We start from the raw sequence: 21,626 nt of genomic DNA on the forward strand, positions 1-21,626 counted from the left end.
AGTTTTAGTGCAGGGAGCCCCGGCCGAGCGGCGAGACGTGTGATCCTGAGCACCGGGCGTTGAACCACTTTAAAGGTGAGTCTTTGGTGTGTCACAGAAGGAAGAGATTAGGAAACCCCAAAACGCAGCAAGCACCGACCGGTGCAAGAGTGGTGCACTTGACTGATGCTGCCGATCTTTCGCCTCCGGGCGGGTGCAGCTTTCACGTATGCTGAGCATCGAGTGACACTTGCCGTGCGGCCTCTCTCCTGTGCCTGGCAGCCTGGACGGAGTTAAGTGACACCCAAACGCAGCAAGCACCGACCGGTGCAAGAGTGGTGCACTGTTGACTGATGCTGCCGATCTTTCGCCTCCGGGCGGGTGCAGCTTTCACGTAGCCTTCTTCGAGGCTGACTGGGGTGATAGTTGGAGCGGCCCGCCTGCAACGGGGCCGCTCTGGGCACATCAACCTGCCCACGGCACTCCCCTACGCATAGGAGCGACCCGGAGCCCGCCCGCACTCACCGGTTGTCTGAGGCGGCGGCGGCTCCTCTCCGCTGGGCTCTTCTGGGTGACGGTGGCAGGGCTCTCTCCTCGGGAGAGCCTCGCCGGAGGACGGTTCCTTCTTCTTCCCGGCAGGAGCGGGGGTGGCCTCCCGTCCGCTTCCTGGTTTCTCCTCACTCCAGCAGCCAATCACCGCGCAAGTCGCCCGGCAAGCCTCCCGCAGCCTGAACCAATGGTAGCGCGGCTCCCGGGTGACGTCAGTGGTGGTTCCCTCGGCTTCTCCGCGGCCCCGGGGCTGCGGCGGTGATTTTCACGGGCAAAACGGCTGTGCACAAAAAGCGCTCAGGGGAAGCACAGCGCTTCGGACTGACTGACTGCCTGCCTCTATACCGGCCATCGCACAGGAGCAGGAAGGCGGGTGCCCTCAATCCCGGACCAGATTCGGGGGCGTTCCCGGCTTTCAGCTGACGTCGCGTGACGTCGGCAAAAGCCAAAGAATCTCGGGAACGCCCCCGTGTCTGGTCCGGCATTGACGGACAGGCCCCTCGTCCAATGGCAAGGCTCCGTTTACGGAGCCAGCCAATCAATGACGAGGGCCGACCCAAAGCCACACACACAACTCAAGAGGTTTTTTGGCACATGCGCAAAGCGCATGGCCAGTCAAAACCTAAAAAAGGGGGGTCAGTTTACATTGCAGAAAGCCTGAGTGAATAGAAAGGTCTTGAGATCTTTTCTAAAAGTGGAATATTGTGTGGCCAGACGTAAGTGGTCGGGGAGGGAATTCCAGAAGGATGGTGCTAGGAATGAAAAATTTGTTCCACCCCATTTCTTACGTCTGTACCGGGGAACCTGAAGAAGAGCTTGAGTAGATGAGCGAAGCTCACGAGCAGGGGTATATTCTTTTAACAATGAAGAGATGAAAGCAGGGGCAGTGCCCTGGCGGGCCTGAAAGACCATGCAGCCTGTTTTAAAAAGGGATCGCTCCCTAACAGGTAGCCAGTGTAGTGCCTTCAATAGAGGGGTAGAGTGGTGGGAACGAGAGAGGCCATGCACCAATCTGGCCGCCTGGTTTTGAACCAGCTGGAGCTTCCGCAGACTATACGCTGGGATGCCGTTGTAGAGGGCGTTGGCATAGTCCAGCCGGGAAACAACCAGAGCGGACATGATTAGCTTAAGTGCAGGAGGAGAGAAAAAACGAGAGACAGAGCGAATAGTTCGAAGAACAAGAAAGCAGGAAGAAACAACAGAACTGATTTGTGAGTGAAGGTTGAGATGATGGTTGAGTTTGATGCCCAGAGTCTTAACTGAGGGAGAGGGTGTGGGAGAGGATCCAAGAGAAGAAGGCCAAAAGGAAGAATTCCAGGGACTGGAGGAACCACCCGTAAGGACCAATTCTGTTTTGTCAGGGTTCAACTTCAGATGGTTGTGGTTCATCCAGTCCCTGATAAAAATCATAATAGACTGAAAATTGGAAATAGAGTGAGAGGAAGAGGACAGATTGAAGATGAGCTGGAGGTCGTCTGCATAATTGTAGACAGTGACCTCCAGTTGCTGAAGTGCGAAAATCAGAGGATAGATATAAAGATTGAACAAAAGAGGGGAAAGAGAAGAACCCTGGGGGACACCACATGTGACTTTGAGTTGGGTAGCTGAGAAATCCCCTAACCGGACCGCCTGGGTGCGGTCCCTCAGGAAGGACGATAGCCAGACCAGGGCTGAGCCCCCGACCCCCGCCGCTCCGACACGGGAAAGTAAGATGGAATGATCCACCGTATCGAAAGCGGCGGAAAGATCGAGGAGCACCAGAGCCTGGCGGCAGTTTTGGTCCATGCCCTCCCTGAGGTTATTAAGGACCGACACCACGACAGACTCGGTGGAGTGCCTAGGCCGAAAGCCTGCCTGGCGGGACGCTAGGCCCCCATTGGCTTCCACATGGGCACTGAGGACCGATGTTACGTGTCGCTCCAGCACCTTGCCCAAGTAGGGCAGGAGAGAGATGGGACGATAGTTGACTGGAGCAGAGGGGTCCGCGCCAGGCTTTTTAAGAATGGGCACTATGGTGGCGGTTTTAAGTGCTGGAATTACCACCCCCTGGGCCAATGAGTTGTTAAGAAGGGAGATTGGCGGTTTAGGGCAAACAGAGTAAATCTGTTGCAAAATATGGGCTGGACAGATATCCGCCGGGGAGCCAGACTTTACTTTGGGAAGTATTTTTATAAACATTTCTTCAGTAAGCGGGGGGATAGAGGAAAGACAACAGTGAACAGAAGGGGGAGAAGGCTCGGAGAAGGTGGGGGAGGGAAGTGGGATATTAGCTTTGATATTACTAATTTTTTCTAAAAAATAAACATTCAAAGAATCACAGAGGGATTGAGTGGGGGGGGCTTAAGGGTGGCCCTGTCAGAATAGGCCAAGTCCTGAACGATGGAGAAGATCTCCCTAGATTTGTTCTCTGCCATAAGAATTTTTGTTGAGAAATATTCAGATTTAGCCTTTAGTATGGCCCTTTTGTAATCGCTCAGCACCGTCAAATAATGAGTTTTTAATAGAGGGCAATAGTCTTTTCTCCATTGCCTCTCGGCCCGCCGGAGAGTCAACTTCTTGGTCTTCAAGTCATCACCAAACCACTGATTCGACTCCTTGGATCTTCGGGTTGATATCCGTCGTAATGGGGCTACCGTGACGCAGCCTTCGGCAAGCCAGGTGTCGATAGCAGCGGCTTGAGAGATAGAGGATAAGCCCTCTAAGTTAGGTGCGGAGTTTAAAAGGGAGGATGACAATGCAGGAAGGTCTACCCCAAGCAGTTTACACCTATCCGAGGGAGGGTCTTAGAGGCAATAAATGTCACATACTCAAAGATTAAATCCAAGACCAATTTAGAAAAGTACCTCCTATTTTTATATAGATTTTGATGCCAAGAACTTCATCGGCAAGAATGTACTTTTTTAAAAATTGAATTCCACAGGAAAGTAAAATGTTCACTTAAATGCGTCTTTATGTGTAATGCTTTCCAATGGGAGAAAAAGACTTACGGTATACAGGTACTTGTAGTAGGTTTCCGGGGGTCCACTTCAGGTCTTCAGGTGGTAGGAGAGTGAGGTCCAAAGTACTACCAGTAGTTAGGGTTTACCTGCCCTGGGGCCTCCGGGTACAGAGGTGCTGGCCAGGTTGGTAGCCTTACGCGCTACCTCGAAGAGGGTTGTGGTACCTTTAAAACAGACTGCAAAGGGGGGCTTAAGGACAGGTCTGGGAGCTCCCAGGGGGGAGGGGTTGGTTCTCCCTTCCCAATGGTACTATTCCCCAGTGGATCCCTGCTTGGGTAACGCTGCAGGAGAGTGATTCCCAAACAGAGATCCACCCATTAGACCCCCTGTGATGATTTTTAAGGGATACTTCTCTCGTCCACCCAGCCCCAAAAGTATTTTTCGGGGGGGGATAGAAGGCAGTTACATCCACTCTGCCCTCACCCACACATATAACCCCCAGCAGCCTTTCTGCCCCCCTCCCCCCCCCCTGTCCCCCGCAATGTGCTAGTGCTCCTCGGCTCAAAAGTCTTTCTGCTAACACACCCCCTCCTATGGGTGCGGGTGGCCCACACAGGCATCAGGCCTAGCCTCCACCCACCCATATAACCCCCACCAGTCATTTTGCCCCCTGGCGGGGGGCAGTAAGCCCACTATACCACCAGCGATTATATCTGGAGTGGGGAGCTCCCCTCCTGGCAACGGGCTAATGCTCCCCTTACCACCAGGTCCAAATGTATTTCTCCCCCCGGGAGGGGGGGGGGCACAGACAGCCCACTATACACCAGTAATTATTTATTTGTGAAGAAGTGGATGGGGGGCGGCCAGCCCTAACCTCACCCCTCCGATGACCTGCATCAGTCTTTCTGCAGAAAGACAAATTGTGGAGGTGGCCCACCCATCTTCCCACATATTGGACTTAGCCTCCTCCTCCCATTTGACCATAACCAGTCTTTATGCCCCCTGGAAACTAAATAATCCCCTTCTTTTTGGCAAGAAGGGCAATTTTGATTTTGGATATTTTTAATTTTTTTTTATTATACATATGGGTAGCAGAGTTGGAATAGGTCCCAATATCGTTCTACCTCTATGCTGAATGGCTGCACTTGTGAGCTTGGTCAGCTGTCACTTTGGGAAACCTGCCAGACCCAGACATTTCAGAGAACTTGACATAGGGGGGAGTCTAGGGTGGTATGCCTTCTGTGGATCCCACAAAGTTGTCTTACCCACAATGCCCTGCGAAAATCAAACTTTGCCTAAAACTACGCATTTTCCTTTTAATTTCTGTGACGTAAACGTCCGGAATCAGCAGGAATCCAAAAGATTTCTACCCCCCAGCGTTCCACTACTTGTCCCAATAAAAATGCTACCCCACTTGTGTGACTTGGTCTAGTGCCCCCGACAGGCACAAATCAAACCAGGGTTGATTAGTCGCTCCGCGAGACTCCTATTGACCTTGATTTGATGCTTGCCTGTCACATGCACCAGGGCCCTGCCCCATTGTTGGATCATGTGAGAAATGCCACCGTGGACTACCCTGGGTGTCTAGTTTTCCTAATTACTAGGTTTGGTAGGTGTCCTTTGGTAGCCATTGATCCCTGGCCAAAAAAACACTGCTACCCTCATTGCCAAATCATATCATTTTTATGACCGGAAATGTTGACGACTCCATGTTTTATTTTGGGGTCTTTCCTGTTGCGAACACTATGTCTGCCCTCACAAGTGAAGGACCATTGCGGACTCCCCCTAACTACTACCGCACCCCTAAGAGCTTCTCTAAACGCTGCAGCGAGACTAATCACTGGGTCAAAAAAGCACTCTCACATTTCCCCTGACTTGAAATCCCTGATCTGGCTGCCTTTTAAAGCCAGAATACATCTGAAAATCGCCTGCTTGACACACAGGGCGGTACACCTGAACTCACCCGGCTACCTCACTCAGAAGCTGACAATCTCTGGCAGCGCCAGAAACACTAGAGGCACAAAATATCTTCTGCTGAAACCTCGAAGATTCCGGAAGGAAAAAACCTATAAACGCTCCTTCTCAGGAATGGCACCCAGGATCTGGAACTCACTCCCTCCCGAAACCAGGCTCATCTCTTCCACAACACTCTTTAAGAAAGAAGTAAAAGCTATCCTCATGGCTAAATACACCTGAACTATTATTTCGGACTCTTTAAAGACTCTGCACCGATCTGAACTACTTGTTTGACCCCATTGCTTATTTGTATTATTGATTTACATGATTGGCTTTGCCCCCACCTATTGTACTGTTAGCTTCATTGACTTACCTGTTTGACTATGCTCCCTCATGTACCCCTTCTTTGTAAAGCGCTCTGATATCTGCAAAGATCTTGTCCGCGCTATATAAAACTTTCAAAATAAAAATCAGAAGACTTGGGGGAATGCTGAGTGAAAGGAAAATTGTGGCTCTCTGCAGACTCCAGAACTTTCCATCACAGAAATGTGAGAAAAATTAGTTTTTTGTCAAAGTTTGCAAGGGATTCTGGGTAAATCAACCTGGTGAGAGCCATGCAAGTCACCTCATCCTGGATTCCCCTATGTGTCTAGTTTTAAGAAATGTATTGGTTTGCTATATTTCCCTAGGTGCCGGCTGAGCTAGAGCCCAAAATCCACCGCTACCTAGTTTGCAAAAAACAGATCAGTTGTGACTGAAAAAATGTGGTGTATCCATATTGCATTTATGGCAGTTTTCTGTTGCAGGCACTAAGCCTACCCACACAAGTGAGGTACCATTTTTATCAGAAGACTTAGGAGAATGATCAATGGAGGAAGTTTGTGTCTCCCTGCAGATTCCAGAAACTTTCATCACAGAAATGTGAGGAAAATATGTTTTAGTTAGTCAAAATTTGAGGTTTGCATGGAATTCTGGGTAAAACAACCTGGTGAGAACCATGCATGTCATGCCATCCTGGATTGCCCTAGGTGTCTAGTTGTACAACATTTACAGGTTTGCTAAGGTTCCCTAGGTGCTGGCTGACCTAGGCCCAAACACCACCGCTAACCACTTTGCAGTAAATAGGTTTGTTTTGAGTGGAAATATGTGATGTATCCATGCTGTGTTTTGAGTCGTTTGCTGTCACGGGCCTACCCACACAAGTGAGGATCATTTTGATCAGAAGAGACATAGAGTAGTAAGATATTTATTACCATTTGGATTTCACTTAATTTGTGCCTTCCAAATGTAAGCCAGTGTGTAAGAAAAAAGACATTTTGAAAAATACCCTCTAAACAACATGGTCATACAGGTACTCACAAAATCAGAGATGTAAAAATACCACTATTCCTAAACTATAGCTTGTGCCCATTAAATACATAGGGTACCTTGATATCTATTTTTCAATGTACATATTTCAACATATGAATTGGTCTAAACTGTGGGGTAGTGCAGAAATTACTTCCATCCGACGAGAAGAAGCCCGAGGGCTACGGAAAAAAACTAATCTCAATGGATTGGGATCTAATAATGGAAGCATTTAAGGCACACAAACCTGCACCTGTCCCAGAGCACAGGAAAAATAGACATGTTCAATACATCAGTCCCCTGCACAAACCAGTAACCCTGAGCATAATTCTGTTGAACAACTTTACCATGCACATTTGTACTACCCCCGCTGGCGTTAGTGGTGATACACGAGTCGCAGCCTATTGACCACAATGTGCGATTGAGAAGGGCCAGTAGAGTTGGGAAGTTGGATTGGAGGGGGGGAGACAAATAACACTGTTTAATTTCCTTTCTTTGTTAATACTGTTACTACAACTGAATAGGTAAACAGATTTCCGTTTACAGCTACAACAGAGTTGTCTATGACTATTACATGATGTCATAAGTCATGTTTAGTGTAATGAATTAAGATCCCCACTTGATTCATCAAGGTAACTGCATTACATATTACTATAAAACATTTATTGTATGTACCTATGTCTCTATAAGGTGCAGAACATAAAACCATTTTACGATACAGCTCAGTTGTTGGCTCTGGCCACCTAGGGTTCTTGTACAACCTACAAACCCTATTTATCCCGACAACCAAAAGGGTCTAGTCGACGTAATGGTACATTGCTTTTGTAAATCCACTATTGTGGCAAAGTTACAGATGGAAATATTGCCACAAATGACTGTTTTTTTCCTACACATTTTCAATATTTCAGCTAGGTTTTTTGGGAAACATTGAGGGGTCTACACATATGACCCATGCTGAATACAGAATGTTGTCTACTTTTCAGAAATCGATTGCTTTTCTGGATCACCCATGGGGTTCACACTGGTTTGCACTTCAAACTGGTAGTAGGTTGAAAGCACAAAATATAGGAAAAATGGGCTACCTATTTGTAAAATGCCAAAACCGTGGTAAAAAATGTGTTTTTTTCATCCAACTCTGCATGTTTCTGTAAACTTGGAAGATAGTGACTTTAGCACATCAAACCGTTTGTTGATTCCAATTTTATGGAAAAAAACAGACAATTTTATTCAGAGCACTTTTTTCCTTTTTTCCCTAAAAACTCAAAATGTATCTATAGTTTGGCTATTTCCATATCCCCCTCCAGGGGAATCCACAATCCCGGGTTACCTTTGGGAACCCCAGGATGTGTGATAAAAAGGCCACAAATTTGGCATGGATACCATACAAGAAACAAGCATTTACAATGCAATAGGTCTCGCATTATTTAAGTTTGAGCTATTGGCAATGCTAAATAATGCAAGACCAATAGGTCAGAGACACACAGAGAGAGAGACACACACACACACAGAGACACACACTGACAGAGAGAGACACACAGACAGAGAGAGACACACAGACAGAGAGAGACACACAGACAGACAGACAGAGACACACAGACAGCCAGACAGAGACACACAGCCAGACAGAGACACACAGCCAGACGGAGACACACAGATAGAGAGAGACACACACACAGACAGACAGACATGTGTATGCTGGGTGTGGTGGCTCAGTGGACTAATGCTCCACTGCAGGGGCTTGTGTTCAATCTCTTGATCACAAGTGTTTTTTGTCTCTAGCCTCGCCCCCCTTGACCCCGCCCCCAACGTTGCCACCCTTGGCACAAACCACCCTGTAAATGTCCCCCCCTCCACCACCCCGAAAGAAAGTTTGTGAGTAACCATGCGCCTAACTGGATACTGATAGAGACACACAGACAGATATACAAAGACAGACACACACAGACAGAGACATAGAGACACACAGACAGAAACACAGACAAAAATACACAGACCGAGACAGACACACACAGACACAGACACACACAGAGACACACAGGCAGAGACACACAGGCAGAGACACACAGGCAGAGACACACAGGCAGAGACACAGACCGAAACACAGAGTGAGAGACAGACACCAAGGGCACAGTTACACACCTTTTAAAGAGCGATTCCAGGGAACTTGCAAAAATAGATGTTGAGTCCCAGATGCGCTCCTCGTCATCCCATGTACTGCATAATTCACCGCACAAATAAGTCACCGCCAAGGGCCACCCAGTAAGATCTTACACATGATCCTACTAAATTCTGTTTACTTAATTTTTTTCAAAACTAGTTACGTATTATACCACATTTGGCTAATATTAAAAAGTGCCGGCTGTCGGCACGGCATGTTTCCTGAACTGAGTGGCCCCGCTGTGAAATGTTGAAAGTGGGTGCTGTGGGATGGTGAAGATGCTTGGAAGGCTGGGGTCTGTGTCCTGTTGCTAGCCTGCCAGGACCACTGTGGGAGGGAGGATGGAGATCTGACAGCATCCAAGGGATCTCTGGCTCTGACTATGGCCTAATTTTAATAAACAACTACTACTGCCCGAGTGGCTGCAGGCCTGACTGTATGAAGACTCTGCCCTCCAACAGAAACAGACTTATCTGAGCATCGCGGGAGGCTGTATACAGTTTTTGAAGCGGCAAACTGTGCATGCTTTTCGTTAACAAACAGAACACCGCTGATGTAAGAGCCATGATATTTCTAAAAGAAAAAAAAATCACAGAAGAATAACCTTGTATATTCGATCTTTGGCGGATAGGTGATTAACAAATCCCCATTGAGGATTTGTGGTGAGAGTTAATACATTCTTTTTATGAGCATGGAGAATACAGATGTTCTTTTTAAAATTTAAACTAGATTGAAGTCTACAAACTTTCAAAAGCTCTCGGTGCAAGGCAAGCTGATAGCTAAGATTCCAGGGTGTAATGAGCTTTCACACATTGACCAGTAAATGTTCTTTCAAACAAAAGCAATACAAAAAAGCAAGTGGACAGCAGAGAGCTGGATCGCAGGAAGACCCTCCAAGTTACAAATGCAACCAAGCCTGTCAGAGAGAACGATGAATTTGAAAAGCAGAGGACTGCCGCTATTGCAGAAGTACAGGCAAACACACACAGGTGCTTTCACATACACAGGCAAACATACACAGGCATGCACACACGCCCAGGCATGCACACACAGTCCCAGGTACACACGCACACACACTCAGATGCGTACACATATATAGGCACACACACATAGGGACGCACACATCCCCAGACTCAGATGCTTTCACATACACAGGCAAACACACACACACAAAGATGCTTTCAAATACACAGGCAAACTGACACAGATGTGCACACACGCCCAGGCACGCACACAACCCCTTAGTGCACAATTTGCACCACCGCTGGGATTCAAACCTATTTTGCAGCACATCGGGATGTACGGCCCATGGGATACAGAAACAGTGTCCATCAGGAAACAAGACAGACTAGCCTCCCATGCCATTAGTTCACAGAGATAGAGCAGGCAGGCACATATCTGAGCAGTTAGGCAGGCCTCCTAGGAGTCCCGATATAGAACAGGCAAACACACCTCCCAGCGGGTCGCATAGGTAGAACAGAGAGGCACTCGTTTCAACAAATCACGGAGATACAGCAAGCAGGTAATCCTCACAGCAGTACATGTAAGTAGAGCAAGCAGCTTCACGCCCATCATTTTACAGATCTAGAACAGACCGGCACGCTCCTAGAAGGTTGCAGAAACATGGCGGATATGCGCACACCCCCAGAAGTTCACAGTGGCAGAGCAGGCAGAGACACACCCCAGCATTTCACAGCAGCAGAGCAGACAGGCACACACTCCCAGCAGCGCACATAAGTAGTGCTTGCAGGCACGCATCTTTAGCAGTGCACAGAGGTACAGCATGCAGGCGTACACCCCCAGCAGTGCACAGAAGGAGACAATGCAGGCGCACACTCCCAGCAGTGCACAGAAGTTGAGAATGTACGCAGGCTCACCCCCCGAAATGCACAAAGACCCCCCCCCCCCCCCCCCCCCCCCCAGAAGTGCACGCTGGCCCCCCCAGCAGAGCGGAGACAAGGCACGTATGCAGGTGCACACCCCCATCGGCACACAGAAGTAGAGAATGCATGCAGGCACTCCCCTCCTCCCCCCAGAAGTGCGCGCAGGCACCCCCCAGCAGAGCGCAGACGAGGCACGTATGCATGCAGGCAGCATTCACCGCCGGCGGGTGCACTGGGCTCTCTCCGGAGCCGCCTTGGGACAGGAGTGCTTCGGGCACCAGCTCTCCCTCCGAGTAGGAGCCCCCGGCCGTGCCGTTGCCTAGCAGCGCCCTCTGGCCGCCATTGGCTCCCGCCGGGGCAGAGGGCAAGGAGGGGGTCCGCTTTGCCAGGGTGGAGGAGGATACGGAGGAGCCGGGCAGGGGAGGACCCTGAGCACAAAACACAGGACAAGAATAAGTGGCGCACGTCACGCCTGTGTGGGCACAATCATAGCTCCTCCCACGGCCTATTGGTGTCGATTACGCGCTTGGTGCGCGTAATAGGCACCAATAGGTCATGGGAGGAGCTATGCGCGTGCTTCGGGCCAATTGCGTGCAGTCTTTTAAAATAAGACGCACGCAAAGGCCAATGGGGTAACACAATACAATAAAACAAACGCACAAGCGTTTCACAGTCCAAAGTGACTGCTGAAACCCCGTTTTTCGTTTACAAAATGCCTCACGCAGTGCAAAGCTAGGCCCGAGACCTAAAAAAAGTTTATGTAGGCCTATGCGCAAACTACCACAAATAGCCTAAATGGGCTCTGCAGCGAAAGAGTTAAAAAATAAAGACATTTATCAGTTTCTTCATAATGAACTTGTATCCTCTTCATTACATATTCATAACCACTTGTTTTAATTTTACTTACCTAGGGCACATCAATTGGAAAATGCCCAAAAAACAAGTTATTTAAAGGTTACATTGAATTGGAACTGCAACTGCGAGAGTTTGATCGGTGTCGAAAACTATATGAAAAATTCCTGGAATTTACACCTGAAAATTGCACATCTTGGATTAAATTTGCAGAATTGGAGACCATACTTGGTGATACTGAGAGAGCAAGGGGCATATATGAATTGGCAATCAGTCAGCCACGATTAGACATGCCAGAGGTAAGCAGCTTATTTTGACTTGAACATAAAATGAAAATTGGTGTTTCATTCCTATGTAAAACTGCCCATTTACACAGATTGCAAATTCCATATTTATGTATATATTTAGCAATCTCTTTGATTGATACATGTATTCGTGTTGGAAAGGTAACTACATCCTAGGAGAGTTAAACCAATCACTTTTCGGAGGTAAATAAATGTAAGTGAGTGATCAAGGTTCTTACAAAGGATCTGTTAGTTACTATGGGTACGAAGTAAAATTAGCACGCGAGTGCCTGTTTAACCAGATAACTGCCACTCTTGCGTTACAGAATGGGAAACGTTTGAAAATGTACTAAAGACAAAATATTCAACAGAATGTTTCATTAAAAATCTCATTGACTCTCATGCCTAATACTGTAGTGAGTGCCTTCAGTGCATACTTTGAAAGGGACATTCAGTTGAAAAATGTAAAGTCTTCTTTGCTTGGGAGACACCCCTTGCATCACCTTTTCGGAGCCTTTTTTTAGGCTCGCTGAGGGAGATATCTTTAAGCACCCTATTGCTGTCTGTTGTTACATTTTAGCCATAGATATGGTGAAGATTCTCAATGTATACAAGAGGATTCCCTCTGAATTTGATCCATTTATTTAGTGGAAGCCCTCCATCACCCACTAGTAAGAGTTTCTGTTATATGTTGGGCCCTTGTCCATTCTTGAGAGACCTCTAGCACAACGAAGCAGTCTGTTTAGGTTGTGCTTACTTACTTTTTTCCTCAATAGCTTAATAACCAGTATGGGTTTGTGGAAGGATGTGCATGCTGAGCACATGGCGTTTGACTGCTTTATAATGGTGACCTGTCTCTCGAAAGAATACCTTATCCTGTTTCTAGAGAGTTATGATTGCTTTACACATTGTGCCGACTCATTTTTTCTTTCTATATTGGTTACAAGGTTTTGTTAATTGAGTATTTATCAATACTAATAATAAAAATTACAATGAAAAGTGTAATACCATAATGTTTGTCATTAAATCTTTTAATCTTTTAAGAAACGTATTGTAATTGAACTAATTCATTTTCGTAGGTGCTGTGGAAATCCTATATTGATTTTGAAATTGAACAAGAGGAGTATGAGAAAACTAGAAATCTTTACCGCCGACTACTTCAGCGCACTCAGCATGTTAAGGTATTTTGTAATGAGTTACATTATTTACAGTTTCCTAAAATATTTCTTCACAACTTGATTTGTTTATTCTTGACCTTAATGTTTCAACATATAACTCCATCAGACAGTTTACGTGGTTTGTGTGCGTGCGCGCTCTAGCATAACTTTCATGAATTTTAATCCATGCTGCTCATTTCTCAGGTATGGATCAGTTATGCTCAGTTTGAACTTTCATCAGAAATGGAAGAAAATGTGTCCAAATGCAGGCAGATTTATGAAGAGGCCAACAAAGCTATGAGAAATTGTGAAGAAAAGGAAGAACGACTTATGCTTCTGGAGTCCTGGCAATCCTTTGAGGAAGAGTATGGAACAGGATCCAATGTAGAGAGAGTGGAGAAACTCATGCCAGAGAAAGTTAAGAAGAGGCGAAAGCTCCAGGCTGAAGATGGGGTAAGTTTGAGCAAAATGAGAAGGCAGCTTTTTCCCAACTTCGTTATTGTTATTGTAAATGCAATACATGTACTCCTGATCTCTTGTATGGCTTGAAGAGAGTCCTTTATCTCTCCTTTAAATTGCTTCCTGTAGAATTACCTTTCTGTTACCTTTTAAAACTAATGCTGGGAAAGCATGTGTACTTTTATCTGACCTATTCCTCCCATTTTCAGCATTTTCTTTTCTTTGGTGGATTACTGAATGGTCCCTTCTGCGTCATATCCGCGTATTAGGAAGATAATCAGTCTGCCGGTTTTAAGTTAATCTGTCCCCCTTCACTTTCTCTGTCAGGGAAACTAAAGACGCGTGACCTCATCTAGTTGACAACTGTAAATTCTGCTGGGTATATAAGCCCTGGCTCTTCCTGTGTGTCTAGTTTCAAGCATTTTAACTTTCAAGTTAGACTGGTTGCTTTCAGAAGGCCTAGCAGAAATAGACCATGGACATAGCATATGTTCTTTAAAAGGCACATAACAAAATATTGAAGTGGGAAACTTGCTCCACCTTAGCTCAGCAAATGTGGATTCATGCGAGTGTGAAACAGTGCAAGTAGGATTAACAGAAAAAGTTAATAATACCTTCATGGTAATATCATCAAAAAAGCTTTTAAAATTGAGCACCTTTAAAGTAGACAGGGTTAGTAGGCACAGAAGGAGGCTTTTCCGGCAACCCAACGTGTAATCCATCGCCCTGAAGGGCAATGTATATACTCTGCCTCCCCTTTTTTTCTGAAATCGCTTGCCTGGTCAAGATGCTTCATTTGCTTTATGTGCTCACGTGCTATGTAGTTGGACAGCATTTCTTGAATTTGAGCAGAGGCATTAGTACAGTGGAGTCTTGGCAAAGAGTATAGGAATATACTCACTGTTCTTATTTAGGAAGTGTTCAGCCATCTCTAGAAGAGGTCCAAGATGTCTGTTTCAGGAGTGCTCAGCCTCCGGAAGATAGTCCTGTCACATTCTCAAAATTTTATTGGATCTGAAGGGTTTGTAGATTGAAACCTACCAAGGGTTAAGGCATATGAATTTTGTTTTGGCTTAGATGCAAAAAACTAGCTGTTCTCATTAACGCAGAAGGACTGCAATGTTCCTTTTTTTTATATATATTTTTATTAGGTATTTACCCCACATTCTCCCCCCCCCCCGCCTCCCGCCTCGGGGGCATGACACTTTACAAGCAGCAAAACACCATTATTGTTGTACATATACAAATTCAGTATTTATATTGATAAGAATCATCAATTAAGACAGTAAGAAGAAAAAACAAACAAATAATGGAGAAAAAATGACAGAGATGAGAAAATCAATAAGGCAGAGAGGGGGAGAATTTCAGAAAAACAATTACGTGAGGTTATCCTAAAGCGGAGATTACAAGTATGAGAAAAATAAATATATAAATAAATAAATTTAAAAAAAGTGAAAAACCCCCATCTAGAACATCTACTAATAAAAAGAGCCCCTAAAACAAAAGGAAAGCTTAACCATGCCCTATTGCCCTCATTCTATCCTTTCTTCCAGATTTCCATAGGTTCCCATATTTGTAAACCTAGCTTCCTCCCTCTTTTACCTTTCCTTGCATATATCTCCCTCTCCAAGTTGTATATAGATAGTAGCCTTGCCAGCCATTGATGAAAAGTGGGTGATGCCGGGTCTTTCCAAGCTGATGTCACACAAAGTCTCAACACCGCCATAGCTACAAAAAAAAATGTATTGGCTACACACTGCCCATCCACTCCCAAGACCAGCCTTGCTGGTGTCAGCTCCGGGATAATACCCATAGCGTTCTCCAAAAACATTTAGATTTCTTTATGTAATGGTAGCAATGTTGGACAGGTAGCAAACGTGCACGATCCCGGCTTCCGAGCTATTACAGCACGGGCATGTAATTCCGGAGGTGCCTCCACATTGCGCAATTTTTGCTGGCGAATTGTAGGGTGAGAAGATGGTTTTGTAGTGTTGCGCCTGCATGGCTGCACAGCATAGCGTATTCCTGCCTAATTCCAATGATAGCTGAAAATGTTCCTGCCCTACCCCCAATCTCTCTACCCATTTGTTTCCTGGTTTCCCTAAATCATCCTCTCTACTTTCTATCAGTTCAAAGTAAATTCTTTTAATCGTGCTACCCCCCTGTTTCTCCACATACTCCATCACCACATTTTCACTGAACCCAGGTGGGCCCCCCTTTTTCGTAGTAAAAAAGCTCCTCACTTGTAGGTATTTATAAAAACTTCTTGTATACACCCCGTAGTGCTGTTGTATTTCCGCAAATTGGTACATCCCGTGTTCCCCCATCAAATCCTTAATGCTCACAATGCCCTTCTGACCCCACTCTCTAAATACTGAGTCTGCAAATATCTCTGGCGGTAGCGGTTTATCTAATAGTCATTTGTATGCATTGTATCTTTCTCGTCCATACTTCTTTTTAAATGCAGCCCATATCTTCTATGCTGCAATCCGGGTTTTAAATTTCGTCCTTTTGTAGTAGCTAAACTCAGTGTACTTTAAAAGCAGTTTTTTTATATTTTCCACCCCCATCAGCACTGCATATACCGAATTGCCCACACCTACTTGCTCTGGTGCTCCCCCAATTAATTCCACCATATATTGAAAAACTGCCGCCCAGTGATACATTTTAAAGTCTGGAACTGCCCACCCGCCTTTCTCTTTAAGGAGTGCCATATATCTCTGGGTCCGCCTCGTTTTCCCATGCGCCCATAGGAACCTGTTTACCATCTGCTCCAAAGTGATATACCATTTTTGATCGAATGTTAGAGGGATTGCCCGAAAGACGTATAGCAATTTTGGCAACAGCATTAATTTTATTATATTTGCTCGCCCTACTAATGTAAAATGTAGGTTATGCCATCTGTCTAGATCCCTTGTTTTCCTTTTAAAATTATTGGTTCAATGTTTCTTTCCACCACGCTATCTAGATTCGCTGTTATTTCTATCCCCAAATATATACCTGATTCTACCACTCGACTATCTGAGCACTGCACCTTGTTGTTTATAATAATCTGTGTTTTTGCTTTATTCAAAGAGTAGCCGGCTATTCTGCCAAAGGACTGCAATTTTCCTATGTTTCAGATACTATTTAGATGAATCTTAGTTTGTGTAAAAATATTTTTTCCATAGTAAACATTTTAATTAACTCGTCTCCTGCAGAAGTTAACACAAGTGATTGATAATTGTTGTACTGACAAAATTACAGCAAATCATTCTGATGGATAGTTCTAATCGCAGACTTCTCACCTTAGAACATCCCTTGGTGGCAAAATTGGTCCGGAGATTTTTCAAGCAAATGCGCCTGTGCACCAATTGGTGGTGTCATGTGGCTCCGCACTAACTGCTCACTTCCCTGGAAGAGACTAAGCTGAATATACACACCACACCTGTGTTCTGACATCAGTTTCTTTCGTTCCATTACTTCTGACGTAGATACAGAGCCCCGCTCCCACATTTGTCAGTCTTCAGAGGATTCTAAACATCTTTTCAACAGTGTGCTAGGGCATGATGTCCCCACTGAAAAATCACACAATTCAGCTGTGCTGGAACTGCAGGGAGCAGGTGCTAGTCATGGAGCCGCGCAAAGTGTGCCTTTGGTGTCTGGCCTCGGCCATAACTCAGTCTTGTTACAAATGCACCCTAATACACCTGAAGGTAATATACAATCAAAATAGGATGACAATGGTAGTCGAGATGCTAGCACATACACAGATTCAGGAAAGTGTAACACTCATAAGTAGGTATGGCATGCTCGATGAAAACAAGGACACTATGTCATCCCAATAGTGTCCTATTTAGGGAGGAAGCCCAACACATAAATTAAAAAGAATGTTCAGAGCACCACCACAGAAAAACAGTATCAAAGTCCGTAGAGCTACGGACCTTAATACTGTTTTTCTGCGGTGGTGCTCTGATCATTCTTTGTAACACCTGAAGGTAATTTGAGACTGGAATGCGAAGCTGTGCACTTCTGAACATAAGAAGTAGCAATCTTCACATAGATCCTGCTCAAACTTGATGTCACAGGCTTGGATCCAGTCCAGGACTAGACTAGCAACTGCTCCACTTTACGCTTGAAATCTTTGAGTAAATCCAAGCAGAAGTATAAAAAACACAAAGTGGGGCTGGAGCCCATCCCACCACCCTGATTGTAGGAAACTGGCTCTTTATATGATATATAAAAAGTAGATTTATCCTGTAAAGAGCCCAGGGGATCCCTTATGAGTGGACAGGGGCTTGCTATGGCAATCCCAAAGTGCTTTGTTAGGGGATAGTGTGATTGAGCTGCCTTTGGCTTCACACAGAGGAGAGCAGGGCATCTGAAAATACACAGTGGTTAATAAATGAGATGCACAACTCAAGAAGGAGATCCACACCAATTTATAAAAATTGCAAGTATCTTTATATATGTTTAGGCATCAGAAGAAAATTGTGTAGGTAGGTATGTTTTTAAATATGAATCCTTTGAAGTTCAAAAAGTCTACACAGTGCAATTTCTAAGTTCTGTAGTGTTATCCTATTGGAGGAAAATCATATGCGGTTTACCAGTTCTTGTCGGTCACTTACGGGACCAGTGTCTTGGGCCAAAGGTAAGTACAGGACAAGGTCCAAGGCAGCGCCAACAGGTCACCTACAGCAGCACTAGGGCGTCAAGATGCAGTGGTGCTAACAGCGTCTTGTGTGCATTGCAAACCAATGGGAATCGGTCTGGTCATGAAGTGGCTGCAGGAGGGGACTGAGAGGCCAGTCCAGTGAAACCATTGAGTGGCTTTAGTTTTTGTGATGTTGGGGGACATTGGGACATCTTTGGCCCTCTTTCCTCTGGACAAGGCATCCGGCTGCAGAGGTTCTTTGGGGTGTTGGGTTTCTTCATACGGCAAAACACTTGTGGTTGAGAGGGCTTCCAACAGAGGCCGCAGGCGACATTGGGAAGTTCACGAGGAGTCACTCCACATTGGCTCCATAACTTGAGGGCTTGGGGACCACACTGACACCATTGGCCCACTTCAATACAGGCTGGGGGGCTCGGGTGCAGTGGTGCTTGGCGGTGTCGGGTTTTGGCAGAGCTGGAGTCCTCTTGGTCTTTCTTTTGCTGTCTGCAGGATGCAGGGTTAAGTTTAGCTGTCCCTTAGGAGGTCTTGGGTCCTGGGCAAAGGCTGGCTGGTCTCCTGGGTTTTGGGAACTCCGCAGGTGCAGGATAAGTCGACTTTTGGTACAATAGGCGAAGTCAGCAAGCAGGTCGGCAGGGTTGGTGCCAAGTTAATTGCTAGGTCTTCTTTTATTTCTGTGTGACTCTTCTTGTCCATCCTCTTTCTTCAGGTCATCAGGATCTCTTCTTTTGGTGCCAGGGGCTCCTCTAAATACTGAATTTAGAGGTGTTAGGTGATTGTAGGGTAGTAGCCAATGGGCTAATGACCCTTGTGGTCACTATGCCCCCTATATGACCACTTCCTGTTGGATGTGGGCATAACCCTGTCCCAGAATAACCTAAGTATGCCATCAGAAAGATGGCTGCTGAAAAATAAAATTGTCCACCTCAGTTTAGCTCACTTTAGGGGGGTACTAACCTGGGGGTGGCATGCCTACCTGAATAGTTAATTTTCCCTCCTGTTCAGGTGCCAAGTGGACTCTGGACTAAGGGGGTCAGCTTTCTCTCCTGTGAAGAGAGCCAGATTTGCATTTCAAAGGCGGCAGCTCATTGAAGGTTGCCGGCCTAAGAAGGCTAATCAAAAGGTCATCCTGTGGGAAGGGGTGGGACACCCTCTTCCTGGACAGGCTTTTATGCTGTGTCTCCTGAGCGCAAAAGGCTTTCACTCTAGAATGTCAGAACAGTGTCTCAGGTGGCAGGTTGGCAGAAACCAGTCAGCGAGCACACCAGAGGCTTGTAGGTTTTCAGGGGGCACCTCTGTGCATGTATTGGAATCAATGTGGGCTTATCAATATAAGATGTTTGATGCCAAACAGCCCTATTTTCAGTAAAGCCATCATCTAGCTGGGGAGTTTGTTTTTACCAGTGTTCAGGACATGTTCTAGAATGGCTTCCCTGTCCACTTGCACTGGAAGTAATGAAACTGACCAACACAGGGGCATATCTGCTCATGCAGGTATGCCCTCGCATGTAATACCAAACACCCTGCCTTAGGGCTATAAGGCTTGCTGTAGGGCTGACTTACAAGTACTGCATGCAGTGCTAAAGGGCCTGACACACAGGCGTGTTTGTCAGGTCGTGTTTTCAGTTTGGTGTGCACCAAAACACTCAGCCTGTGATAGCAGCCCTGCATGAGTGTGGCGAGGGGTCCTTTAGGGTGGCACAATTCGTGCTGCAGCCCTTGGGGGAACCCTCTTTAGTACCTCTTGTCCTAGGTACCTGGGGTACCATTAACTAGGGTCAACATATAATAGGGTGTTATGGAGGGTACTAAAGGTATTGCCAATTCAGGGAACAATTGTACGGTTTTGGAAAAGAGCTCTGGCACGGGGGACCTGATTAGCAGGAATCCAGGGTGCTTCCGATCGAAATCACATCATGTACCAGGCAAAAAGTGGGGGTGACTATGTCAAAAAGGAGTACTTTCCTACACTAATTCTGAAGAAGAGGTGCTAGGGTGTCCATATTTGAACTTCACTCCCTCTGACACCAGCCACAGAACCAATTACCCCAGCTGGTCTCAACACACCCACAGTTTCCCCGGTCATCATTGACCTCCACAGTAAGTTGAGGCCTCCACAGAAGCCATGCTGCAATTCTTTAGTGCCCTTTCCAGCTCCCTTTGGAACTCCTGAGTGCCCCACAGAAGCACAGGGGACTCCCCTGGTTGCTGTGCCCTTGCCGCAGACATTGTCTGACCACATAATCCTGAAGCTGGCCCAGAGATCCACATCAGTCCCCATCACCCCTATTCAGCCCACTGGTGCAGATTGAGGAGATGGTGCCAGATGCCATGCCATAAGTGAGATTGCGCCTGAAACAAGTGTGTGTATATATCCTATGCCTAAACTACACCATCCACCATCTGGGCAAACCCCCTCCCCCAAAAACTCAAAAAGAAACCCCCCAAAAATATCAACATCCTTGAGTCAGATAGGTGTTATGCTCTGACTACAAACAATATTGCCTCGTCAACGGAGGTCAGGCCGAAGTCCCCCTCCCCGCAGTGCTCCACGGAAGCACAGGGGACTCCCCTGGTTGCTAAGCCCTTGCCGCAGACATGGTCTGACCGCATGAAGCCCATATCGGACTTATCCTGACGCTGGCCCAGAGATCCACGTCAGACCCCATCACCCCTATTCAGCCCACTGGCGCAGATTGAGGAGATAGTGCCAGATGCCGTGCCAACCTCAGCCTCAGATTGACCGATGTCATACTAAGAAATTACTAATGCGGGATGCAGCCTTATTCTAATTCGGTGCCTTTACTATGGCGCTACGTTCAACAGATGCTCCATTTTATTTTTGTTCTGACTCTAATCCATTGCACCCTACAGCACTGATGATGATGGTGATGGGAATGGCTTGCATTCCCCTCATTATACTGATCATGCCATTGCCCAGTGGGCTTGACAGCACTCCTGAAAACGAACTTGATTCAACACCTCGGCTATGATCAGAAAAATGTGCATTTGCTTTGTAGTTCAGAAGGCAGCTGAGGTACTAGAGTTAGAGCTGCCCTCCATTGAATCTAAGACAAATGTTTTAACACAGATTCTGCAGTCGGGCCAATGACATAAGAACCCTTGCCTCCATTCATTGTCACCCTCCTGGATCAATCAATCAATCCATACTTGTAGAGTGCAGCCTATCACCTTTGAGGGTATCCAGGTGCTCAGTTGCTGGGTTTAGTTGAAAAGCCAGGTCTTGAGTCTCTTCCTGAAGCCTGTCAGCGAGGGTGAGAGAAGGAGTGGCCTGTGCTGTGGCTACTGCGGATGTGAGGTGTCTGTGTGAGGGAGACAGTGGAGGTTTGTGGATGGTTGGTGAAAGTTCCTCCGACACTCATTCATGTATGGTGGTCCTTGATCATGGAGG

The 21,626-nt window shown here is 46.3% G+C and overlaps 1 protein-coding gene across 1 annotated transcript in view; it reads left to right on the forward strand.

Annotated features, from left to right (window-relative positions):
• Positions 1-21,626, forward strand: part of CRNKL1 (crooked neck pre-mRNA splicing factor 1) — a 168,764-nt gene that overhangs the window by 131,363 nt on the left and 15,775 nt on the right. The window contains exons 11-13 of the mRNA XM_086927520.1: positions 11,723-11,962; positions 13,027-13,128; positions 13,309-13,557. Coding sequence (XP_086783646.1) covers positions 11,723-11,962; positions 13,027-13,128; positions 13,309-13,557 — 591 coding nt within the window. The remainder of the gene's footprint in view (positions 1-11,722; positions 11,963-13,026; positions 13,129-13,308; positions 13,558-21,626) is intronic.

The sequence above is a fragment of the Lissotriton vulgaris genome, chromosome 6 (genome assembly GCF_964263255.1).
Source record: "Lissotriton vulgaris chromosome 6, aLisVul1.2, whole genome shotgun sequence".
Classification (NCBI taxonomy): Eukaryota; Metazoa; Chordata; class Amphibia; order Caudata; family Salamandridae; genus Lissotriton; species Lissotriton vulgaris.